Genomic DNA, 24,803 nt, shown 5'->3' with positions numbered 1-24,803 from the left:
CATGAAGTCTGTTCTCTTCTGTGTCTGGTTTCTTTTTAGCAGTATGTCTGTGAAATTCATCCATGTGATTCCATGTAACAGTTCATTCATTTTTATTGTTGTGTAATATTTTATTGAAGAATTATATCACTATTTATCCACTCTGCTGATTGGTGGACACTTAGGTTGTTTCTGGGTTTTGGCTAGTATGAATAACCAAGCAATGAACATTCCTGTACATGTTTTTTGCACACATGTGCATGCATTTCTGTCAGGTATTTAGAGTGGAGTTGCTGGGTTATACTGTATGCACACTTTCAACTTTTTGTAGATTATGCCTCATTGTTTTCCGAAGAAGCTGTTTTTTTTTTCTTACATTCCACAAACCTTAGGAATTTGTGTGCTGCTTGCTCCTACATTAAGACCTCTACCTTCCTATAAAAAGCTCTGTTATTTAAACTTTATGTTACCTTGCTATCCTATCCCTTCTGTGCCTGCCATATACTTATATCATGGTCAACTGGATATCCCTGCTCTGTCACTGATGACATGGGCATTCAGCTCAAGTCTTCCTCTCACTGACATCTCCTATAATTTTCCCAGATGACGTAAATGCCATGTGTGGAATAAATGTGCACAGGAGAATGACTGGTCACATGGTATAAAAAGCACCCACTTGCCAGGAGGGAAATAACACTAATTCAGAGTGGTTGTTGTTCTTTCAAAAACACATTTTGAACAGTTCTATCATTAGATACATTTTAATACTTTTAGATCGTTTAATCAAGATTACTATGGTGAAACTTACCTCTTAATACATTTGCTGAAAAAAATCATATTTCATTTGTGTTAGGTATTACACGTGGTATCACATGATACGGCCATTTCTGGTGGCAATGACTGAGTAGAGACGAACATGAAATGGATAAAAATCATCACTGATTTCACTAATTTGGATGAATCCATGTGTGGACTGATTTTTAGAGAGTGTCAAAGATTTGGTAATGAATACAGCTCGAAGGGCATTTGGCAATGTGCAAACAAGTTAGCCACTTGAGTGGCCCCTCTGTCTCATCTTTATCTGCCATGCCATCTCCTTCCCACCAGTTTTTTGGAAGAGGTTCAGGAAAGTACTCCAACATGCCTTGTAATAAAACCCTTGATGTGCTACGGAAATCATTTTGGAAACATTATCTGCATTAACACATAGGAAACTCATTGTGTTCCCTACGGCTTACTGATAACCTCCACTGAGATAAAGAAATTCATGTTATTACTTGACCAGATCCTCTTAAATGTGTTCCACCTCATAAGGTCAACTTTCACAGAATAATTACATTTAAGGAGGAAAAAAATGGAGAGAGGAAGCAGACAATTTGAGGAGTGTGTGTCTGCATCTTCATCACATTTATCAGTTGCCTATTAGAGCTGTATCATGTAACAAGTCCACCTTGCTCAAGAGATGCCATCTGTGCCCTCAGAACTTGGCATTAGGCCATGGCTTTTGGCAGGATGGTACATATCTTGTTGCAGAATGCAATCTAGTGTATACTATTAGTTGACTATTTTCTTTGTGGATGTTCTCTGTAAACATTTCATGTGCATCTGGTTTCCACCCTGCAGCACACCTTGACGGTCTGGGACTGATTCAGTTCCCTCTGGTCTACGGTGAAAAGGAGCAAATCTTGTTGAGTAAAAGCTAAATATACCACACCAGATCTAATGGCTAAGATCTTGGCCTTTCAGTTCCTTCACCTCCTCCTGGATAACCTTCTCTTCCCTTTCCTCAACAATATTCTCCCACAGTTACCTCTATGGTGCCCTTCTTGCTCCTCTTGTCTTTACCTTCCTCCCTCACCCAAATGAGATTCTATAACCCATCATTTCAGCACTGTCTTGTTAATATCCTTCCCTCCCCCATCCTGCTGTCATTTAAGTGAATCTGCTTGGCCAAAGTCCAACTATGAATGTATCAGCATACCTGCTCAAGATGTTTACAGCTGTTGGAGAAAGATCTCACAGCTAGATGCACTGGTACCATCATAAATCACACGACGGACCTGAAGAGGGTCACTAACCTCTACTGAACCCTTGGAACTATCACAGAATCTTTTATTTCTGCAGTTACTTCAATCTCCCACATCCCATTCTCCTCAAACTTCTGATCCTCCTCTTTGCTCCCTCATCCACAGAACTTGATCTTCCCTATTACTCGATTAAGAAAGTACCAGTCATTATATAATAACTCCCTCAACTTCCAGTCACCAAATCCAAAACCCACCTGTGTCTACACTCATCCTCTCCATGCCTACACTCATCCTCTCCTCCTTTCTTCATTTTGCACTGGAAGAGATACTTGTGTCCTGAAAACTATGCCACTGGAAACCTTGGAGGAGTAACTATTCCCTCTCTGTCCTACACCTTTAACTCTCCCACCCTACTGGCTCCATCTTGTCAACATACAAACACGCTCACTCTTCTCACTACTGTAGAAGTAAAAGCATCTCTTTTGACGCCATCACCCACTTGACCTATTGTCTATCCTCTGTCCTCTCCTTTACAGTCAAACTTCTGGAAAGAAGTTCCTGTTCACATTCCATATGTAACCCGGTATATTTGGGCTTCCGTTTGTACCACTCTACCAGATGAGCTCTTGCTAAGGACACCATGTGACAAGAGTCAAAGGACACACTGTAGCTGTCATCTCATTTGATCTCTTGACAATATTTGATATGGCTGACCACTCTGCTACTCCACCTGGCATCTGTGAACACCACAACCTCTATTTTCCTTTTTAACTCTCTGACTGCTCTTTCATGTTTTTTGCTGACTCTTTTTCCTTTACTAAATTTTATATACTGGGTTCCTCATTCAGCACTCTCTCCCTGGCGATCTCATCTACTCCTATGTCTTTACCATTTAAATGCTCATGCCTCCCAAGTGAACCTCTCCAACCAGACTTCTCTTTTCCGAGCTCCAGGTCCACGTAACTATTCAAATGTCTAAAACTGAATTAATGATATCCACTCTTTCAGACCTTCTCCTATTCGAGTGTTGCCAATCTCAGGAAGTTATATTACTTTGCTCAAGTCAGAAACCTGGGTCACATCCTTCCTCCATCCCCTAATTAATCAACAAATTCCATCAATCTTTTTTCCTAAATATCACTCAAATCCATCTATTTTTCCCCATTCCCATTGCTACTAACTTGGAAAAGTCATTTTCCTCTCCATCCCTAGACCACCATAATTCCTACCCTGTAGAGTCCATTCGCCACTATGCAGCAAGAATGAAATGTAAAAAGTGCCAATCTGATCATGTTACTCCCCTGTGGAACTCCTTCTACTGGTTCCCAATCACTTGCAGAATAAAGTCCAAAGTTTTAACATATCTAGAAAGTCTGCAAGATGTGTCACCTGGCTAATTGTCCAGCTTCATCTTGTGACCCTATGACCCAGCTCCCCCTCTTCTCTCTTAGCCTTAACCACACTGACTAAAACGTTCCTAAAATGCATCCCCTCCTTCTCATCTCAGGGCCTTTCACATATGTTTCCCTCTGCCTAAAAATAAGTGCTGTTACTCTAACGTCACGCTTTTCCCAAAACTAACTCCTATTTATCCTACCTACAGTTCACACCTTACATATCATTTTTTCAGGGAAATCTTTTCTGAATGCCTGGGTTATGATAGACTCCCCTGTTATATGCTCTCCTGTAGCCTCTTCTAGCACTTATTTGTAAATAATCATTGTTGACCATATTCCCGTTAAACTATAAACTCCATTATGACAGAGGCGTCATCTTGTCTCATCCACAAATGTATCCCTAGTACTTTGCACAGTTCCTGACATATAGCAACCTCTCAATAAATATTTGTTCAGTGAATCAATTAACAACTGTGATGATAGTAACAGATCCTCAGAAGTTAACAAGCAAACTTTAGGCAAAAGAATTCTGAGTGGGAAAGACTGAAAATATGATACATTCTTAGCCAAGAAATGAACAGTTCATTAAAATATTTCTTAAAGGGTAAAAAAGAAAATCAGTGAATAAAATGAATAGTCATAAAGTGACTACTAAGCTGAAACTCTAGAATGGATAGCCCAGGAAACATGTTTTTTTGTTTTGGCCTAGTCTGATCTTTTGGGAAACAAATTTGGGGCTCCCTAATTAAATCAATGAATGAAACAGCTTCATACTTACACAAAGGCTAGGAACGAGACTAGACAGATTGACATGTCGTGGTGCAAACATGTGAAGCTGCTGAAGGCAAGATATGGCAGCTGCCTGCACGAGAGAATCTGAATGGTCCTGGGTTATTGCACAGCCCACCAAACAAGAAGAACGGATTGTGGATATTGTTGCTCCATTCCCTAGAAGCAAAGTCAAAGAGAACATAAAGTACAATGATTTTATTAGTAACATCAAAAATGTCCCTAGAAAATAATTATCTTCTAAATAACCCCTCTTTCTAAACAAACAAACAAAAAAGTACACCTGAAATTAATACAACACTGTAAATCAACTGTACGTCAATTAAAAAAAAAAGAATAACTGTTGAATTAATATTAACTAGTCTGTTTGCTCTATGGTTAGGTTTGGTACTGCAATTGTTAAACCAATAATCACTATAAGAAATGCCCTTACTTTTTTTCCCCTTACATTTTGACAGCTTACATTTTATCAAGCAAATAAAATCCTACAGAACAGGAGTCAGCAAACTTTTCTTTAAAGGGCCAAAAGTAAATATTTTTTACTGTGCTAGCCAAGAGGCAAAATCCACACTACTCTATTATGTAAGTGCCTATATAACCATTTAAAAATGTTAAAACCATTCTTACCTCATAGGCTGTTAAAAAAAAAAAAAAAGGACCAAAAAACCAGGCATCTGAGCAGATTCGGCCCATGGGCCATAGTTAATTTGCCTATCCTGCCTATCCCCTGTTATAAGAAAGTCATCCCAGAAATTCCTTTCCTTGAAAGCCAACCTCAAAAAAAGAAAACTTTATTCTATTCTATTCTATTTTTTTGGCCACGCTGCACGGCTTGCGGGATCTTAGTTCCCCGACCAGGGATCCAACCCGGGCCCCTAGCAATGAGAGCTAAGAGTCCTAACAACCTCTGGACCACCAGGGAATTCCCCAGGAAGTCACTTTTTAAAGGATGTAATGTACAGCATAGGGAATACAGTGAATAATATAATAACTTTACACAGTGACAGATGGTTATTAGACGTAATGTGGTGATCAATTCATAATACATATAAATGTCAGTTGTACACCTGAAATGAATATAATATTGCATGTCAACTATACTTCATCAAAATAAAAAAAGGAGTTACTTTTAAGATAAATATTTCTGATTACTATTCAGACTGTTTTGAAAACAAAAATTCTGCAAAATCCATACAAATGATTTCAAAACACAACTGCTTATGAATGATGATAATGTGTCTCTCTTAGATTTAGCTAGCTTTACATTTATCCCCTGATAAACTATATTCTCTTTTAAACCCATCATTGTTGTATTTGATTCTCTGTTCAAACAATAATACCACATCTATTATATAATAACGATAAATCCTATTTTCCTAACAAGATTAATGGCTCATCTCTGAATAAAGTTTTACTTCTTAAAAAAAAAATTAATGGCAATTTTTACAAAGGTAGGAAAAATAAATTGCAGTATTATATACTGTCTAGATTAAAATGTCTTAATTGCCAAATATAAGTGATTTAAAATTTTTACCAATGCAAAATAATTTTATATACAACAGAGACCAAACAAGGAAATCATAGACTCATGCAAGAGTCACATTCTAGTCTGAAATACACACTGCCTCATCAGAAAGTACTTGGTAAACACCTACACTTAATCAAAGGCACATATTTATACTCTCTACATCCTTGTGATATTCACTGAAAGAAAGAACTATCAACTTTTCTCAGAGGACACTGAGTCCAAGATAGAGAAATGTCTAAATCACATTTTTTGAATTCCTACCATTCATCCTTAAGATCTTTTCTTTTTTCACTTCCGTCTTTTTTTTTTTAATATCTGTCCGAATGGAGGCAACATATAGCATAGTGATTAAGAATACAGGCAAAGGAAATTTATCTGAGCTTCACCTCTGATTCCAACTACTCATTGGCTATACACACACACACACACACACACATATATATATATATATATAAAACCTTGGACCTCTCTCAGCCTCAGTATTTCATCTGTAAAACAGAGAGATATACCTTTATCAGGACTGCTGTCACAATTAAGTGAGGTAATATAAATAAAAAGCTTGATCCATTGAAAGATTTAATAAATGGTAGGGGAAAAAAAGGAATGCTCTGAAAGTGGCTTATATATTTTGCATAAATTCACAGTAATTTTCTTACCTGAGTGTTTAATTTAACCATTAGTAGAATTATTTCAGTGGAAGTGCATGGTAAGAATATGTGCCTTAGGATCACAAATCTGCTACTCCTTAGCTGAGTAACTTATCTTCTCTGAGCTTACTTCCTCAGAGAAAAACTAGATAATATTATCATCCATAGAGTTAAAAAAAAAAGTGAAGCTAAAGTCCATGAAGACAATTGTATGGCACTCCAGGCCAAAGGAACTCCACTTTTATCTTTGACTTCAAGGGGCTCCAGGTAACATTTCACTTAGATGTTTTCTCTGCTCATAACTTCATATCACCTTCACATCACAGGTTTGTTGCAGGGATTAAATAAAATAGCACATGTAAAAAGCAGAGTTCCAGGTGTTCAGTAAATTGCAAGCATTCAATACATAGTAATTATTATTATTGTTACAAGATTTCTTTAGGCAATGTTATGGTGACATTCAGGAAGTTGAAAGACAGTAATTATCTATCTAGTCCCTTTACTTTAAGATGAATTTACTCACCTTGTAGTTCAGGGCCAACAGTAGTTATTATAGCACCCAAACATCTACCCAAACACTGATGAACTTCTGTATGGGAGGGTGGAACTGTCAACAGCAAGGTAAGAACTAGAGATAATGTTGGCTCCACATATCCACGATACATTGGGCCACTGGAATCCACTATCAGAGCAAGTGAATGAAGGGACCAAGTCTGGAATAAAATATGATTTTATTTTATTGTAAGTAATAGAGTATACTGAATTGATATTTAACTTAAATTTTCATAAACACCAACATCGTAGTTTTTTTTGTCAACATCGTAGTTTTTAATCAATAATCTAGAAATATATTCCTTAAGAAATAAAAGCTAGCACATAAGCTACCAGTAGCTAATAACCAAAGTCACTGATGTACAAATGCTATGTTTACAGTTTCTCTGTAGTGTGGCTTTGAGTGTCAGAAAAATAGTTTTGTTGATGAACTCATTTTTCTGTTATAATGTACATGTATTTCATACTTCCAAAAAACAATGACTGATATAATAAGTGTTTGATTTAGTGGTTGATGTGGACATCAAATATATCTTTATTGCCTGTATTGTTGGAGTTTTACTAAGAAACTAGTCTGAAATAAAACAATCTGAAATAAAACAATGTTCTGCACTCAGATCTATTTCTCGAGCAATGACATTCACAAAACAGTTCCTCAAGTGCATCAAACCATTTCAGGCCCAAATTTTTGTTTACTAAGCACAAATAATCTTAGTGGCTAATAGTATTTGCAAAACTAACCCAGAGCAATGTACTGTAATCAGCACAGGCTTAAGAAAACGCAAAGTCCTTTAAGCTGCCCACATCCACCTGTTAAAGAACGAACCTTTTATTTTTGCTGTTGGCAGCCCCAAAGGAGAGCTGCACTACTGGGCTGAGGACAGAGAGGTCTCAACAGAGAAGCTACCCAACTTACCACCATGGCAGAAAAAAAATCCATACCTTAATTTCTATTACCTATCAATCTACTCCAATCCTAGGGAATTTAGCAACCTGAGTTGGACAATTATGTGTAGAAACCACACCTATTGACAAAAGTAATAGGGATATAACAGCTTGAGGGAGGAAAACCAGAATACACATCCTGGAGAAAAAAATTAATGGAAGAAACAAAAGAAAGTATTTTAATAAAACTATCATAAGGATTTTTAAGACAAATAATTAAAGCACAAAGGAGATTCTAGAAGTGTTTTTAAAAAACAAACACACACCCAGTATTTATATTAAATTGTTCAGTAGAAAACTGGAAAAAAAAAGAATTATTGTTAAATACCAAAATCATTATCTTGAAGTTCAAATGGAAGATTATCCTGTAACCCACAGTGAAAATACAAAAAAATTAAAATAATGAGGATAAAGACAAGAGACTCAATATATAAATAAGTACCAGAAAGAGAAAAAGAAAAGATAAACTTATATAGAACTTGATGAAATTTCTAAGCTGCAAGGATAGAGAGAAAAATTCTTACACACTGTGAAACCAAAATATAAGGTTACAAACATACAGACATATTTCAGATAAGTTTCTTAGCAATAAAAAGATGGGGAAAAAGATAGTTATGATGTCCATAAGCATCATTAATTCAGAAATTTATTACATAAACCAATGTCTTTTGGGCATGTGAAATATATCCATTGTGTAAAAGAAGAAAATGAATTCATCATTAAAGTTTTATATCTGAATATTCAAAGCCACACTGCAGAGAAACTTTAAATAGAGTAGTTGCACATCAGTTGTTTTGATTATTGGCTTATATGTTATCTTTTACTTCTTAAAGAACATATTTGAAAGTTTTTATAGATAGCTGATGAAAAACTGAGATGTTAATATCTATGGAAATTTAACTCAAAAAATTAAGCTACTATTAGCCTCTTACACGCAACACAAAAAATAGTGAAACATTTATGAATAATGAAAAAAAGGACTGTGTGCCAGGAACAGTATACCCAACCCAAATATCATTCAAATTTGAAGACAGAATAAAGCCTTTTTTTTTTAGATATGCAAGGAATCAAAAAGCACACCAGTCAACGACCCTTTCTAAGATTATTATTGCTAAAGGAAGTTTTCCTATCAAGTAAAAATAAAATAAGAACAAAGATCTGAAGACAGGAGTTGAGGATACAAAAAAGAAAACATTATTGAAGACTAAATCTCTAGTAGTTACAACTAAATACATGTATACAATAATTTGACTGGAAAGTATAAATTTTGAGTTAGGATTCTTATAACAGAAGAGACTTTAGAAAAAACTGAAGAATGCTACCATACTATTCTTGTGCAGATGTGAGCTGAAACAGAAGCTCTGAGGAAATATAAGTGGTCCACGTTACAGTAAGATGTCATGTCATAGAAAAAGAATCATGTGAAGCAGTCACTTACAGGAGTGTAGTTTTAAGAAATTAAAGCAAGAGAGGGCTGAGAAAAAGGTGAAGACAAAGGAAAGAAAACTAGCACGTACGCGTTGACAGAAAAGAAGAAAGCAGCAACTTCTTAGGTAAAATAATTTCACAGTTGTGTTCTTTTCTTCCAGATTACTATGGAAACAGCATTAAGAAAAAAACACAAAAAACAGCATAGCACCTCTTTAGGAGCAACATTACTTCATTTTTGATTTTAGTCCTTTTGGGTCTTTTGTGCTTTACACAGCTGGAAACCTTTACCAAGAAGTCAAAGGCAAACTAAGACTGTAGACGAAGAAGTCTCTGGTGGATTTTGCATTCTTTTCTTATGGTGAAGGAACCCATTTATTAACAAACTAATGACAGGCAGTAATGGCAATCAAACTTATCTATTCCAGCTTCTGAGTCCCAATATGAAGCTGGCGAGTTGAATGTTATTGGTTTCATATACTCGATATTTTTAGATGCATCACTGGGAAATGGCAAATCAAGGATATTTTCACACATGTGAAGTTCTTGCCTCTTATTGTAGTTATACCTATTTTTGTATAAAATATTCAAGAAGAGAGAAAAAAGAAATTCAAGGAGTACACCTGAAGATTCAGCCAACACTGTACCTGGGTTAGGGTATTAGAGAAGAGAGAGAAGACTGCTATTAAAAGAAATTTGATCATCCAACAAATGTAAGGAAATACAAAGAAGAGGAAACATGTACAAAGGATGATAAATAATAAAAAGAAATCATGTTTCAAGGAATGTTGTGAATGGGTTAAACTCCCAGAATAAGAAAGACTTTAGGATTAGGTTCAGATACAAATTCCTTTTATACACTCATAAAGCAAAATGACAGAGAAAGACCCTAAGACATTTTTCCTAACAGCCCATCAGAATCAATACTATTTTTACAAATAATTTTCCTCAAAATAATATTTTAAAATTTCATAATAGGGCTTCCTCGGTGGTGCAGTGGTTAAGAATCCGCCTGCCAATGTAGGGGACATGGGTTTGAGCCCTGGTCCGGGAAGATCCACATGCCGCGGAGCAACTAAGCCCGTGCGCCACAACTACTGAAGCCTGCACACCGCAACTACTGAAGCCTGCGCACCCAGAGCCCATGCTCTGCAACAAGAGAAGCCACCTCAATGAGAAGCCCACACACTGCAACGAAGAGTAGCCCCTGCTCTCCACAACTAGAGAAAGCCCGCGTGCAGCAATGAAGACCCAACACAGCCAAAATTAATTAATTAATTAATTAATTTATCCAAAAAAATTTCATAATAAACAAATCCATATTATACCTGGACTTCAGAGGATGTCCCATCCTGTGCTAGAGCCAATAAAATGCTGACGCTGGTCTTCAGATGTTGTCCTGAGCCGATACCACCAACATAACGATGCAAACAGCCCAGAGCCAAAGAATGGCCAGTTCTGGATACAACATCTCGAGCTGATTTCAATCTGGAAAAGAGTTATGCTTCAGCGATTGTTTTTTCTATTTCCCTATGGCAATAACAAGCTTATGAATCACACAATAAAAGGGATTTATTCTGGAAATCAGAAAAGATTACAATCTTTATTACTTCTTTCTCTACTCACTAACAAGAGTTAGAGATTTACTTTAAACTGGTTAAAGTCATAAAGTCTTTATGAAGAAAGCCTACCTTTAGAGAAATATGAAAGAGGACCTACAACTTCACAGCTTTTAAGATTAATTATTCCTTGAAAAGACAAGAGCCATTTGAAATGTATTTTTTACCATTGGTGTTTTAAATAAAAGACAAATAAGACAAAAAGACTATGACTCATAATCACACACCAACATAGTCAGTTACTATTAGAAAACATTAAAATACCACTAAGAACAAAACTCCTAAAATAACAAAGGAGGCTAGAAAGCAACTTTGGCTGCATTTTCAAAACTGTATTATAACTCTCAATAAGCCATCCATGATCAAACTTCTGTCACAAGCTCATAAAAATGAAATAAAGCCAAGATATGAAAAACCATCACCAAGACTCTGGCTGGTCAGTTTGCCTATGGCAAAGAAAGAAAAATTCTAAGTGCTGTCACGATGGAACAGACATTAAGAAATGTAGTAATGAAGGAAGTGAACTAAGTCCATCCTTAGCAGTATTTCTAATATACTATATCCTTGGATAAGTGATCTCTCTCTCTCTATGCCTCAGTTTCTCCATCTGTAAAATGAACATTATCATTACTCCTATATAGCAGTTGTTTTGAGGAATGAAAGAAGAATGAATGCAACCTGTGAATTCTAAAAAGCCTTATACAGATTAGAAAGATTGTTACTTTTCAGAGTTCATTTCAGTGAGCTAAAAAAAAGCTGAGCCAATTTTCTCAGTGACAGTCATCTATTCAATAAAGTAAGTAATCTAAGATACAAAAATATATCATATATATACTTTCCCAGGGGTCTCAGAGTGATTTTCAATTTGAATGGAAACTAATTTAACCAGTAATGGTTTTTATTTTTTTCTGAACTGGGTCTTAAGCAATTGAGTTACTCCCTATTAACTGAGAACGGTTTATAGGAATGATTCCAGTCTTAATGCTAAGATGGCATACGATTTTAACATGCAAAAACAGCTGACAGATCTGTATGTATAGGTGATTTGGCTTTTCATAGTTGGATACTATATCAGCAAGAGATAATGTTGATAAAAAACAGTCTGACATAATGAAGTTGCAGGATATTGAAGCTTTTTCAAAATAGAACCAGATTTTGTCAAATCTAAGATACCACAGATTTTTCTTAATGTACCATTATTTTATATAACAGTATAAAAGAAAAAAATGCTGACAAATAATTATGACATTTCTTAGAGATTTTAGGACAAATCCCAATTTCAGATAACTTAAAATGTGAAAAAACAGATAACAAAATCTGTGTACTAATTAATTTCAGATCATAATAAATTATTTAGAAAAGCTAATGAAACTAAGCACTGAGAACACTTGCAAACCATTAACCAGACAGGTATGAATATGAATGAAATGTCCTTGTGTTTTACCAGAATAAGTATAAATACTCCTATAGGTATTAAAGCACTTATAAATTAAAACCACTTGTAACTGAAGAAAAATTAACCAGTCAGGAGTTTTCCAAAGAAATACACTCTTATTTTACCTACTATTAACAGAGCACAAACCATGAAACAGGTAGCTAAGACTGGTTCTAACTTTTAAAAATTCTTTAACAAAAGTTGATTTCAGGATTAATGCGAGACACTTGGAAAAGGCAAAGTTAATCTATTGCTAGAAAATAAGCAAAGTCATCCTGCAGAAGACTAAGTGCCTGGGAATGGTTTAGCTACATTCTGCCTGCTCACATTATCCTTAGTGAGTCAAACAATACACTGGGGCATCATCCTAAACCAGCCAAACTGCCACTGTGTGTGAAGACAAGGACAGCCATCCTCAGATACGCAAGAGTTCAGAAAATACTTCTTCCGAACCACTACTTCACAACCACTGCTTCTCCCAACCTCTCTCTTGTTAATAATTATGATATAGTTTGGTATAATTAATCCTCAAAATATACAATACTTAAGAATGATTAATTTGGGCTTCCCTGGTGGCGCAGTGGTTGAGAGTCCGCCTGCCGATGCAGGGGACGCGGGTTCGTGCCCCGGTCCGGGGGGATCCCACATGCCGCGGAGCGGCTGGGCCCGTGAGCCATGGCCGCTGGGCCTGCGCGTCTGGAGCCTGTGCTCCGCAACAGGAGAGGCCACAACAGTGAGAGGCCCGCGTACCGCAAAAAAAAAAAAAAAGAATGAGTAATTTACATAACTCAAGTGTTAATTCTTGACCACTCTTGATTTTCAACTGCTCTACTTCAAGTACTTGATTAACAATCAACAGTCACTAATAACTGCATTTATCATCTTAATCATACTTATTTGGATCTCTGAGATCACTCTTTTAAATTAATATTGCCAAGAAATTCTTAAAAGCTAATGCTAAATGTATCCCCTGTTTCAGGGATAATTTAAGAAATGATAAACTTGGTAGTAGTTAGAAAAAGAATGGCTTATCCCAAAAAGTGAAAATTAACAGAAAGAATAATGGCGGGGGGTGTGGGAGGGCAGAGATAATAGAAAAGGACTACATATAACTGAGAGACGCCGTCACTAACAATCCTCTTGATTCTGTTATGTAACATTCAAGAGCTGAAACAGAAACCTGCACCACAATGAAAGTATCTACCATGTGGAAAATATACAGTCCAGTTAATAATTACTGATAACTTAAAAGACATCTTTGTGTATGAGAGAAAATTACTTGTTGATAAAGAGACCCACTTACTTGTCAAAGCTATATTGGGCCATTCTAGCAATGAAAGTTGCTTCTCCAACCACCTGAGCCATTCTTCCAAGAGCTTCCCCTGCTGCACATCGTAAGATGGGGTTTGGGTTGTCAAGGGCCCCCATAACTAGTGTCAGAGCAGATTTACGAACTTCCTCAGGTCCTAAAGTACTTTTGTTTTCAGCCAGGCCCTATGGTTATTTAAAAAAAAAAAAAAGGACTGCAATCTTTGTAAATATACATATATCTTCACACATTATTTTCTTCAGCCAACTTTCCCATGCATATACTATGCCTAGAATTAATACATGTTAGACTGACAGTAATCACTTTCCTAAACAGGATTTCACAACATGATATATTACATAGCTGTAGTTGAATCAGCCCTAAAACCAACAATCCCTGGGAGTGTCTCTATCCAAAGACAAATACTTAAAAGTTGTTTTTATACATAAAGGACACTGTATTATTAAATCAACTGTTATTTAACTGACTGAAATTTATCATTATAACTTTAAGGAAGGAAAAGGCCTCATGAACATGAAACTTTGATACATTTATATAAAAATGCCAGAGATGATAATTATGTCATAAAGAGTATATCCAATACATACCTAAAGACAAAATGAGGTAAGAATAATCAGTAACTGAATGTTGAACTGAATCAGTATGAATGTTCATCATACTAAATGTTAATATCTCTCTTCTAGTTACACTTACTGTCCTGGAACTTAAATTACTTACTTGAGACCAAAAATATAAGTCATGGTAGCTAGGGAAAATGTTAACTACAGCAGAGGCATTAGTGAGCACATATATGAAGAAACACATACTGTACAGCAATATTACAGCTGTTAACCAACATTCCAACCACTGAGGGAAACCATGACCACCCCACTCCTTTCTTAAAAAACTCAGATGTTGGTAGCTGATGGTCTCTGAAAAGGGCATATACTAATGATTATATAAATGGTACAAGCCTTTATTTGTATAACCAATGCCTACATCCCTTTTCCCTGAAGTTTACAAAATGTGATTTAATTCATGCCCATTTAAACACTTGTACTTGTTGCCCTTTTAAAGCAGTGATATCTTATAATAAGCTTAGTGCTGAATAACATGACTTTTCAAATACATCATGAGAGGCTATAAGCTCCATAGTACAGTACATGAACTCTGAGAGATAAGCAAAATATTTGTTATTTCACTTCATACATGTAGAATATGAGGTTTAAAAAAGGCTAAAGGAACTATACAAGACAGAAACCTATTGAGTAGCTAAACCAGAACACAATCTCTAAATGCAGCACTCTTTTAACTACATAACAAACACAGCCTCTCCTGCTTTATGATCTAAACCACAAATCAAACTTAAGCTTTATCTAGTTAGCCTTCAATAGAATACCAAATTTCATTAGTCAGACATGTTTGAAAATTCTGAATATACCAGCACTTGTAAAATTTGAGGTATCAAATCAAAATATGAATTTTAATATTACTAAAATATAAAATACTTATTTAAATACAATGAGCCTAATATAAAGTTTCTAGTAATTTAAATGAAATAATATAAAAGCATGGTTATCCAGAGCTATACATATAAACGTAATAGTCTAGTTATGTCTGAATTACTATATTAAAGGTATTAATTAAAATCTTAGTTCAGGGGCTCCCCTGGTGGCGCAGTCGTTGAGAGATCGCCCGCCGACGCAGGGGACACGGGTTCGTGCCCAGGTCCGGGAAGATCCCACATGCCGCGGAGCGGCTGGGCCCGTGAGCCATGGCCGCTGAGCCTGCGAGTCCAGAGCCTGTGCTCCGCAATGGGAGAGGCCACAACAGTGAGAGGCCCGCGTACCACAAAAAAATAGAAATAAAAAATAAAATAAAATCTTAGTTCAGAATATTTGCTGTTTTAAAAGTAAATACCTTTAGTGCACTAAGAACAGCTGTAAAAATATTAAGCTGCACAGCCTGCTGGCGAACACCTTTGGCTTGTTTAACACATTCGGCAAAGTGATCCAACATCTGTAATCTGTAACAATAAAGATCACATTAGCAATACTTTTTATTCAAACCTGGCCCAAAAAACAGAGATAAGAAGAAGGGTATAAGCTGATTGTTTAACAAATAATGCCCCATGCTATCTCTTTTCACTTCATTCCCTGGTCTAAACTGGATCTCCTACTTCTGAATTAATATACGGACATGAACTACTAACTGGCACAACACAAGGGACTAATATTAAGTTTCAATCAGCAAAATAATGTCATAATTTCAGTGGTCTTTAGTGTGCAACAAAGCGCCTGGCATAAAGTAGGTGCTCAAGGTTTCTTGAATAACAATCATTAATTGTGCATCTCTGTGGAAGATTTTTAAGTTGGAAATCTTAAAATGTGGCATAATTTTTTTCTTTTTAAAAAATACTCTCACACATAGAAGAAAATAGTACCTCGTGTCCTATCTTTAGAAGCTAATTGGGAGATTTTTTTTTAAAAAGATTTAGCTTTAGGGCTTCCCTGGTGGCGCAGTGGTTGAGAGTCCACCTGCCGATGCAGGGGACACGGGTTCGTGCCCCGGTCCAGGAAGATCCCACATGCCGCGGAGCGGCTGGGCCCGTGAGCCATGGCCGCTGAGCCTGCGCGTCCGGAGCCTGTGCTCCACAACAGGAGAGGCCACAACAGTGAGAGGCCCGCGTACCACCAAAAAAAAAAAAAAAAAAAAAAAAGATTTAGCTTTGGTCAATTTTGTTAAATGTGAAAAATCAGAGGTGAATTGGTTTTCTTGTTTCAAATTTTTAAAATGAGACAGTTATCCCTCTTCCCCAAATCACAGCCATTTGAGACTATTCTGATTAAAGAGAATGAGGTCATATCAGATTCTTCTAAAAAGAATAGAGGTGGGGCAAAGGAATCTAGGGAAATTTCACTGGAAGGATTTATGCTCAATTATAAAAGGCCATGGGTCTCAGGTCAAAGCATTCTTCAAAAATCACATAGGAAGAAAACATCTAGCCTCCAGCAGGAACTCCAGTTAGAGGTACTTGGGGCTAAAGCTGACACTTGTACACCTGTCTGACACAGATCCACATCTATGCTGAAGAAGCAGGGCACTGTCCACGCTGCTTTCAAGCACACACCTGAAAAGACACACATGGTCTCCAACATGGCCATCAAACATCATGTGCCTATAACTGACCTCAAATACATGACTTAAACAAATTTTTTTCCTTACTATATTTATTTCTTTTAATTTGAAAAATATTAACAAAAAGTTCCTACCTAGAAATAACCATTGAACATTTTCACGTATTTTAAAATATCAAACTGGGATCACTTCTTGCCTTTTACCTTCTTCATTTAACACTATATAATGAGCATTTTCTGATATCAAAACATTGTCTCTGTAAAATGTATTCCAGCCTATCAACTTTCCATAATTTATTCACTGATTCCTACATCCCTGGATATTTATGTTACATATTTTAATAGAACTTATATATTTTTACTTCATCTGGTTCCACAAAAGTGATTTAATAAAGTTAAGAGGACTTCCCTGGTGGCACAGTGGTTAAGAATCTACCTGCCAATGCAGGAGACACGGGTTTGAGCCGTGGTCCGGGAAGATCCCACATGCCACGGAGCAACTAAGTCCGTGCGCCACAACTACTGAGCCTGTGCTCTAGAGCCCGTGAGCCACAACTACTGAAGCCCACGTGCCTAGAGCCCGTGCTCCGCAACAAGAAGCCTGCGTACCACAACGAAGAGTGGCCCCCGCTCACGTCAACTAGAGAGCCCACAAACAGCAATGAAGACCCAATGCAGCCATAAATAAATAAATAATTTTTTTTTTTTTTAAAAAGATAATCCTGAATTCTAGTTACAGGTCTCATAACTAGCTGTATAATTTCTGACAAACCACGAACTCTTAGACCTAGATTTCTTTAGATTTAAAACAAGGACATTAAAGTAGATGCCTTATAAGATCCTTTCACCTTTAATGATCTTTAACATTTATGTGGCAACCAAATGTTCTTAAAGATATCCGGATAAAGTAAAATTTCATATTTAAAAATTTCCCCTCAAATTAAAAACCAATTAATCAACTGACCTACATATGTAAAGATATGCTATCTTTTCTATACAACTACAACAATGTTTTTAAGGCATAGTTTGTAAAACCTGAACTATCTGTGAAGGTCTTGCATTAATTCATTTTTACTCCTTCTTCTGGGAAAATCACTGTAAGTATATAAAATGCTTACTAAGTTAAGTATGGTGTCTGTGGACACAAAGTATAGCAAATTAAAATGTTCCTATTAAAAAAAGAATCAGTTACTTCAGTGTTCCAAGTTCCAGACTTTAACCATCTGACAAATGTCATATTAGGGAGTAGACTTCTCACTCATTTAATTCCTCAGTAACAAGACTTGGAAAACTGGTGTCCCTAATTAAAGATACAGGCAAACCTACTTATAAACTGGCAAACAAACTACTATAATGAAAATTTTGTTGTTTAAGACCGAGTTCACAATACAAGTGGATATCATATGCTAGTACATGGGGTCAAACTTTAAAAACAGTTTCAAATTATGTGGAGTTTGCATGCAATTTATTATGTGCCACTTATGTTATTACATTTAGGAGACTATTGTTCAAACTCTTCTTATTGAAGAGTTAGCTTGGTTGGGAAAATGTACTGCTTGAAAATAATTTATATTTAACTAAAATCACCTTATTGACTTTATACTAACCGGTGTTTAAAAGAAACATGAGGAAACACTACACCAAAAAGAGCCACAGAAGCATCAATGACTGAAACTCCAAGGGGAAGAGGCCCAGGCACAGCTTCTCCCGCAGGTATTCGTAAATAAATGGAGGATGGATCATGCTCCAGAGCCCCACTTCCAGATGCACTGTTTGGCTGGAGCTGCAAAAGAAGGACATAAAAATCATTCAAGATCCACTTTGGGAAATTCACTTACCAAGTACTGGGCGTGACAAAACAGGGGAGGCGAGAGAAAAAGTAACAATGAAAGAACAGAATGATTAAATCTGAAAAATTTTAAATAGAGAGATATAATTTGGCCATTAAAAAAAGTCACAACAGTTCATGCAATTTTTTTAAAAAGTTTTATTCATTCTAAAACATTTTTGCAGTAATGTGTAAGCAAAATAATGTCAGGAATAACTTAAACCCGCAAAAAATTTTTTAAAAGCAGCCTTTAGTAACTCTTTTTAAAAGGTACATAAGAAATAATGTATTCAGTAGGCAAAAAAGGTTCTAAATCTTCAACCTACTAAATCCTATTCCTCTCTAACCTGTCACAAAATAAACTAAACCAAAACAAACACCAACAACCAAAAAGCTAGTCAAAACTGACCTTTGCCAATGAAACCACAGTGTACCTAAATACACAGAATATTGAATAAAGACAGTTCGCCAAATTCTAACTGTTGCTGCTTTCCTTTTTTCACTATTTATCCACCGCTAGGAAGGTATCTTTAAACGTCTAAGAAAGCTAAATGAAAATTAAACCTTAGTCTACAATATTTTCTTTTTAAATGACAATGTGTAATAGTACCATTGTTTTTCAATCAAGCTAGTATTTCATTTCACTTTATAGCTTACTACCTGGTCTTCAATTGATTTATGATCAGTTTCTTGAAGCCAGGAACCAAGAAGAACACTATCATCATAGTGGCAGAGGGATCTGAGCAGGGAAGTAGTTGTGTTGGCTGAGTTGTCAGTCAAAGTGAATTCTGCTACCAGTTCTCTAAGAAGTGCATTGAAAGAGCCTAAAAAACAGAACTTCAGGTCAGATTAAAGAGAATACTTTTTAAGAAAATGATAATCACTGCCCACCAAGAGCAGCAATATGTTCAACAGGAGTAAAATAATTAAGTCCCCGTTCCCTTTTAAGAAAAACCAGTATTAAATATTTTAACACTGGTTTTAATACACAATAATGGCACTTCCTTTTTTGTTATTGTATTATGCCTTTTAGCCCAAATTATTTAAAGTAATCAAAAACTCAAATAGAGAAAAGATTTTTTATTTTAAATATATTAAATATGATGATTATTTATATTAATTACTTAACGATGTGTAAACACTGAACCAGAGCATATCAAAATTCTTGGGCATGGTTGCACTGGAATATTAACATTTTATATGACATTTAACTTCTGCAAAAGTATGTTACTATTCTCCCTCCAGATTCCTAAATCTTGGCTGTATTGTAACAGTTGGGATAGTCATTAAAAGCATAGACTCTGAAGATGAACCAACTGGGTTTGAATCCAAGCTCTGCCACTTAACTACCTCCCAGACTTGTGCAAGTTACACAACCTCTAAGTACCTGAGATTCTTTATCTTTAAAGAAAGCTATATTTTAGCCTCATAAGGTTGTGGTTAGAGTCAAAGATGCTAATACCTGTTAAGGGCTTAGAACGAGACCTGGAACACAGTAGTGCTCAACAAGTGTTAGCTACTATGTATGAAGAAAAGGAAAATGGTTGCCTTCCTTTACATGGTCAGAACTCTATGATATTGTGAAGAACTGCAAAGGTATACTGAAGAATTTTTATTAGACATCCACAAATTTTATTTACCTTCATAAGTTTTTGGAGGTAACAACGCCAAGATATCATAAAGTCTTAAACGGACCATTGCAGCACTAGCTTTCAGATGAGCTCCGTGGGCTTTAATTACAGATGGAATGCTAAAATATCAAAAGTATAATTAGTATTAGCTTATTAGAATAATACTTACATTTTTTTCCAGCCATGTATCAATGTACCATCAAAGTACATTGATAAGTATTACATTTTTCTTTTAGTTTATTTTGTGACTTTTACTGTTAGTAACAGAAACACTATAAAATACAATTTTAGGGACTTCCCTGGTGGTCCAGTGGGTAAGGCCCCACGCTCACAATGCAGGGGCCCGGGTTCAATCCCTGGTCAGAGAACTAGATCCCGCATGCACGCTGCATCTAAGAGCTTGCATGCTGCAATTAAGAAGCCCACATGCCTTAACTAAGACCCAGTGCAGCCAAAATAAATAAATAAATAATAATTAAAATAAATAAATAAAATACAATTTTATTTCAATCCACACAGCTACTGAAATTTTTAAAGTCACTTCACACAAATAAAATTTAGTACATTTCCTATATGATACTATAGGGAATTACAAAACATGGCTATTTATAAATATATAAAATTGGATGTTAATGTGTCCTAATTGCCTACTTACTGTGACATCATAGTCATGGCACATTCAATAGGGGTCATCAATTTTCTAATCACATCTTCAGTTAGGAGTTCAGGACAATGTGCAACAAAACTCCTCATTGCTAAAAAAAAAATTTAAAAAGACATATTTGAAACAGCTTTTGTGAGGATGAACAAATTTATAAAATTATATAAAGGTACCTAAAATTTTTAATTATTACAAAATATAAAGTTCTAAAACAAGGTCAAACCAAAAGAGGAACCAATTGCAACTTTAGAGAAAACTCATTAGAAAAGGCTAGAAGAAGAGTGGACAGCAAAAATGGAGGGAGGGAAGATGTCTGTTAGAAAGATTTCTGTGAACGAGAATTCAGAAGTCTATGATCCCACGTGAATTCAGATAACTACAAAAAAGCTGTTTCAGAACAGAACCAACAGTGGACATAATGGCCCAGTGAGAGGACATAGCTTTATTGGCTCTTTAGCAGTAGAGCTAAGACTAAACCAGCTCTTAGATGTGTGGGAACAAAACTAACACCTTGCCCTGTGGCGCTTATGGTTAAGTGTACATCTGTCTCCCACAGTTTGAAAAAAGAAGCACTTTTCACCCTCAGATAAAGCAAAAAAGGACAGGGTCACTCTGTGTAATTCTAGTTTTCAAATGAAACAAAACTTGAGCCTTTCCTGTAAGTTGCTGACTCCCAAACAAAAACAACTTTCATACTTTTTAAAATGCTGGTATCTAAAAGACGTATCAACTTTTGCAGATTTGATGGGAGAAAACAGCTATCTGTCCATTAAGAAAAAACTAACTGTAAACTCAGTAACCTTGGTAATCCTGTTTCTTTTTCCTTTAAATAGGCACTGGGCTTTTTTACTTGGTGACCCAGTGCTTCTTCAGGTGGAAGAATGCAATAACTGGGAATTAAGACACCTGGGTTGTTCCAGCTCCTAATTGATCATGAACTCTAACCTCCTTTTCAGAGTCTCAGCTTCATTTTTATTACAAAATTAGTAAACTGGTATAGATTACTTATAAAGTTTCTTTCTAAATCCAAAAGTGTACAGATTCATCATTATATATTAAAGTAAAAAATTGAAGTAATCATTTTCCTTCACTTCACAAATATTTTAGTAAGAAAATAATATCCTGAAAGTGCAGTCCTTTCAGTTCTTACCACATAAAGCTCCAGCACGACCTTCCAATGTTACCTGCCAGGTAAAAGAATCGCCTCGGGCCTTCTCAGCCTCCAATTCCTTCAATGAACGAGGGAAAACATTTCGCCACAATAACAACATCTTGGGCAGATGGTAACGAACAACAGATGGTCCTGACAGAGAAAATGAGAACACCAAACCATACATATATATAGCATTACAAACAAAAGTCAAAGAAAAGAGCCCCAAACAAGCTCTAACAATATCTATCATTTCACTGTATCTTTGTCTCTAATATTAACATTTTCAAAATGTTTCTTATTCAGTAAAATATATATTAAAGCATAATAAAATTCACCTAAAAACTATCAATATTTTTAGCATCCAACATAAAACAAATCCACAAAGTCATCTAAAAGAAATTACCCAAATATATTCAGAATGATGGATTACATTCTATCAATGATAAAATATATATGGGACACATTTTATGATGCCTTTTCTATAAATATTATATATGTATATAAACATGTACACCCACTCCCAAACACATACATATATTTACTACTCCATTTTAAGGGCAATTTATATGGTTAATTTAGTTCTATGGAGTAGTATATTTAGAACTAGGAACCTACATTTCCATTGCTAAGGAATTCATTTAACATACCACACAACATAAATTTCTAGAAAAAAAAGTTACCACTTTTTATTTTCTTTAGAAAATGAGGTCAAGGTTTAATTTCCAAAAGGTAGATGCATCAAGCAGTGAGTAACTTTGTAGCACACACACGCATACTTTTTATAGTAGAAGCCAAACACGTGAAGTAAAAAGTGGACACACCTTATCACAATGATAAAACATATTTCTGTTCTATGTACAGTGCTAAACTTTGCCTGCATCTCAGATTTGTCATAGCACTTAGGAAAGTGAAGTGCATAAAGATAACCCCAAGAAAGCAACACCAATGGGAGATGCCGTTTAAATGTGACTTTATCACGCTACTAAAATCATGTCACTGGTCTTTACTTTGGGCATGGAATATGCCCCATACTCTCATCTCTTTACATTAATACTAGGCTAATCATTTAGACCATGGCTATTCTGATGGCAAAGGGGAAACTTTGCTAACACCTTTCTCACTAAATGTACATAAACAGAAATTACCAAAAAGAGAAATCTAATACCAAATGATGAGAAAAACATCATTACCATTTTTTAACTTCATTCAAAGTCTAGAATGTGAAGTTGAATACTTCTAAATTAAAATTTCTTTACAGTCTACTGACAGTTATAGAATAAGACAAAATCCTACTCAAATATAATTGTACCTAAAGTCATAAGTGCTCCAAGTAAGAGCCATCCAGCTTGGGTGCGCTGTAAAGATAGCCTGCTATTTTGGGCAGCAGTTCGTAAGAGATCTTCAGCAATACTAACTACCATCTGCAAGAAAAGTTTAGAATTGGATTTTAACAAAATCAAGTAAGAAAATACACAGCTAGTATACTTCATTAAGAAAGAAGTTATCCTTTTTTGTTGTTGCTGTTAACATGTTTTTAAAGAGGCAACATCAATACCTAATCAATCCTGATTGCTCTGCTGACTTTGAGAAGACCCATTACAACACAGTGGTTAAGAGTGAGTTCTAGAGCCAGAATGCCGGAGTTCATATCCCAGCTTTGTCATCTCCTAGCTTTCTGACTTAGGATAACTCAATCTCTCTGCCTCAGTTCCCTCACTGCTAAAATAGGAATAACAGGAGTGCCAACCTCACTCTTATGAGGATTAATAAATTAATACAGCAAAGTACTCAGAACAGCGCTGGTCCATGTAATCACTCAATAAATGCTATTATTAGTAGTACTGTTATCCTACGTTTAAAGATTTGTTGAACTCTTATTATACATCTGCCATTAAGCTAATCTTATGGTGCTTATAGTCTTAGAGACAGAAGACATAGGAAAAATGGGAAGTAACAAGCAGCACATAATCAAATGATAATAGTACAGATGTAGTGGTCAGCAAAGAGACTTAAAGCAGCTATGTTTGGTGCAGGTGAACAAGAAGAGGGATGAAATTCTAATGTAAGAGATTAGCAAGAGCAAAGACATGGAGGCTGAAAAAAGCACGGAAGGAAAGCAAGATGACTAGTCTGACTAGAGCAGTGAGAAACTAGAATGAAAGGGCAGAATAAAGGCAAATTACGAAGGTACCAGTTTAGCAGACAAAGGTGATTATATTTTATTCTCTGATCCCTGAGTAGTTCCTAAGGGTCTCTGAGCAAACATAAAATACGAAAGTGGGGTGGAAGAGATGGGAGAAAAAGATTCCAAGAAGAATAATCAGTGAGGAGGCAAGCATATGACAAAGGGAGATGGAAGCCCAGATTTGAGTAGCAGCTATGGAACTCACAGAAATGAATGGACATGGGCCTGGTAACCCAGGAAGAAAAAAAAAACAGAAAAAAAAAAAAAAAAAGATCTAGCCCCAATATAAAGTTGCAAATAATATTTATACAAACACAATATTCCTAAGAAGAAAATCTTGATAGTAGTATAAGGTATAGGAGAAAGGGAAAAAAAAGTAATTGATTCATGAAAACCATTCAACTTTTATTAAGTATTACCAAAATGCTAACTATAGCAATAGCACATTCTCTTGACGTTTTGAATATAGCAATGTGAATTTTTATTTCTAAAACCCCAAAGAAAAGCTCTGATTTCTAAAGAATTACTATAAGGGCTTTTTTTTTTTCCTCTC

General features: G+C 35.7%; 1 protein-coding gene across 1 annotated transcript in view; it reads right to left on the bottom strand.

The window, feature by feature from the left end:
• Positions 1 to 24,803, bottom strand: part of HEATR5B (HEAT repeat containing 5B) — an 89,533-nt gene that overhangs the window by 42,866 nt on the left and 21,864 nt on the right. The window contains exons 11-21 of the mRNA XM_067703254.1: positions 23,375 to 23,486; positions 22,063 to 22,215; positions 20,907 to 21,006; positions 20,261 to 20,370; positions 19,281 to 19,444; positions 18,400 to 18,575; positions 15,576 to 15,681; positions 13,650 to 13,840; positions 10,621 to 10,780; positions 6,891 to 7,080; positions 4,182 to 4,351 (exon numbers count right to left, since the gene is read on the bottom strand). Of these exons, the coding sequence (XP_067559355.1) occupies positions 4,182 to 4,351; positions 6,891 to 7,080; positions 10,621 to 10,780; positions 13,650 to 13,840; positions 15,576 to 15,681; positions 18,400 to 18,575; positions 19,281 to 19,444; positions 20,261 to 20,370; positions 20,907 to 21,006; positions 22,063 to 22,215; positions 23,375 to 23,486 (1,632 nt within the window). The remainder of the gene's footprint in view (positions 1 to 4,181; positions 4,352 to 6,890; positions 7,081 to 10,620; positions 10,781 to 13,649; positions 13,841 to 15,575; positions 15,682 to 18,399; positions 18,576 to 19,280; positions 19,445 to 20,260; positions 20,371 to 20,906; positions 21,007 to 22,062; positions 22,216 to 23,374; positions 23,487 to 24,803) is intronic.

The sequence above is a fragment of the Pseudorca crassidens genome, chromosome 14, assembly GCF_039906515.1.
Source record: "Pseudorca crassidens isolate mPseCra1 chromosome 14, mPseCra1.hap1, whole genome shotgun sequence".
Lineage (NCBI taxonomy): Eukaryota > Metazoa > Chordata > Mammalia > Artiodactyla > Delphinidae > Pseudorca > Pseudorca crassidens.
Note: the sequence above shows the minus strand (reverse complement) of the source record. Positions and strands in the feature narration are given on the sequence as shown.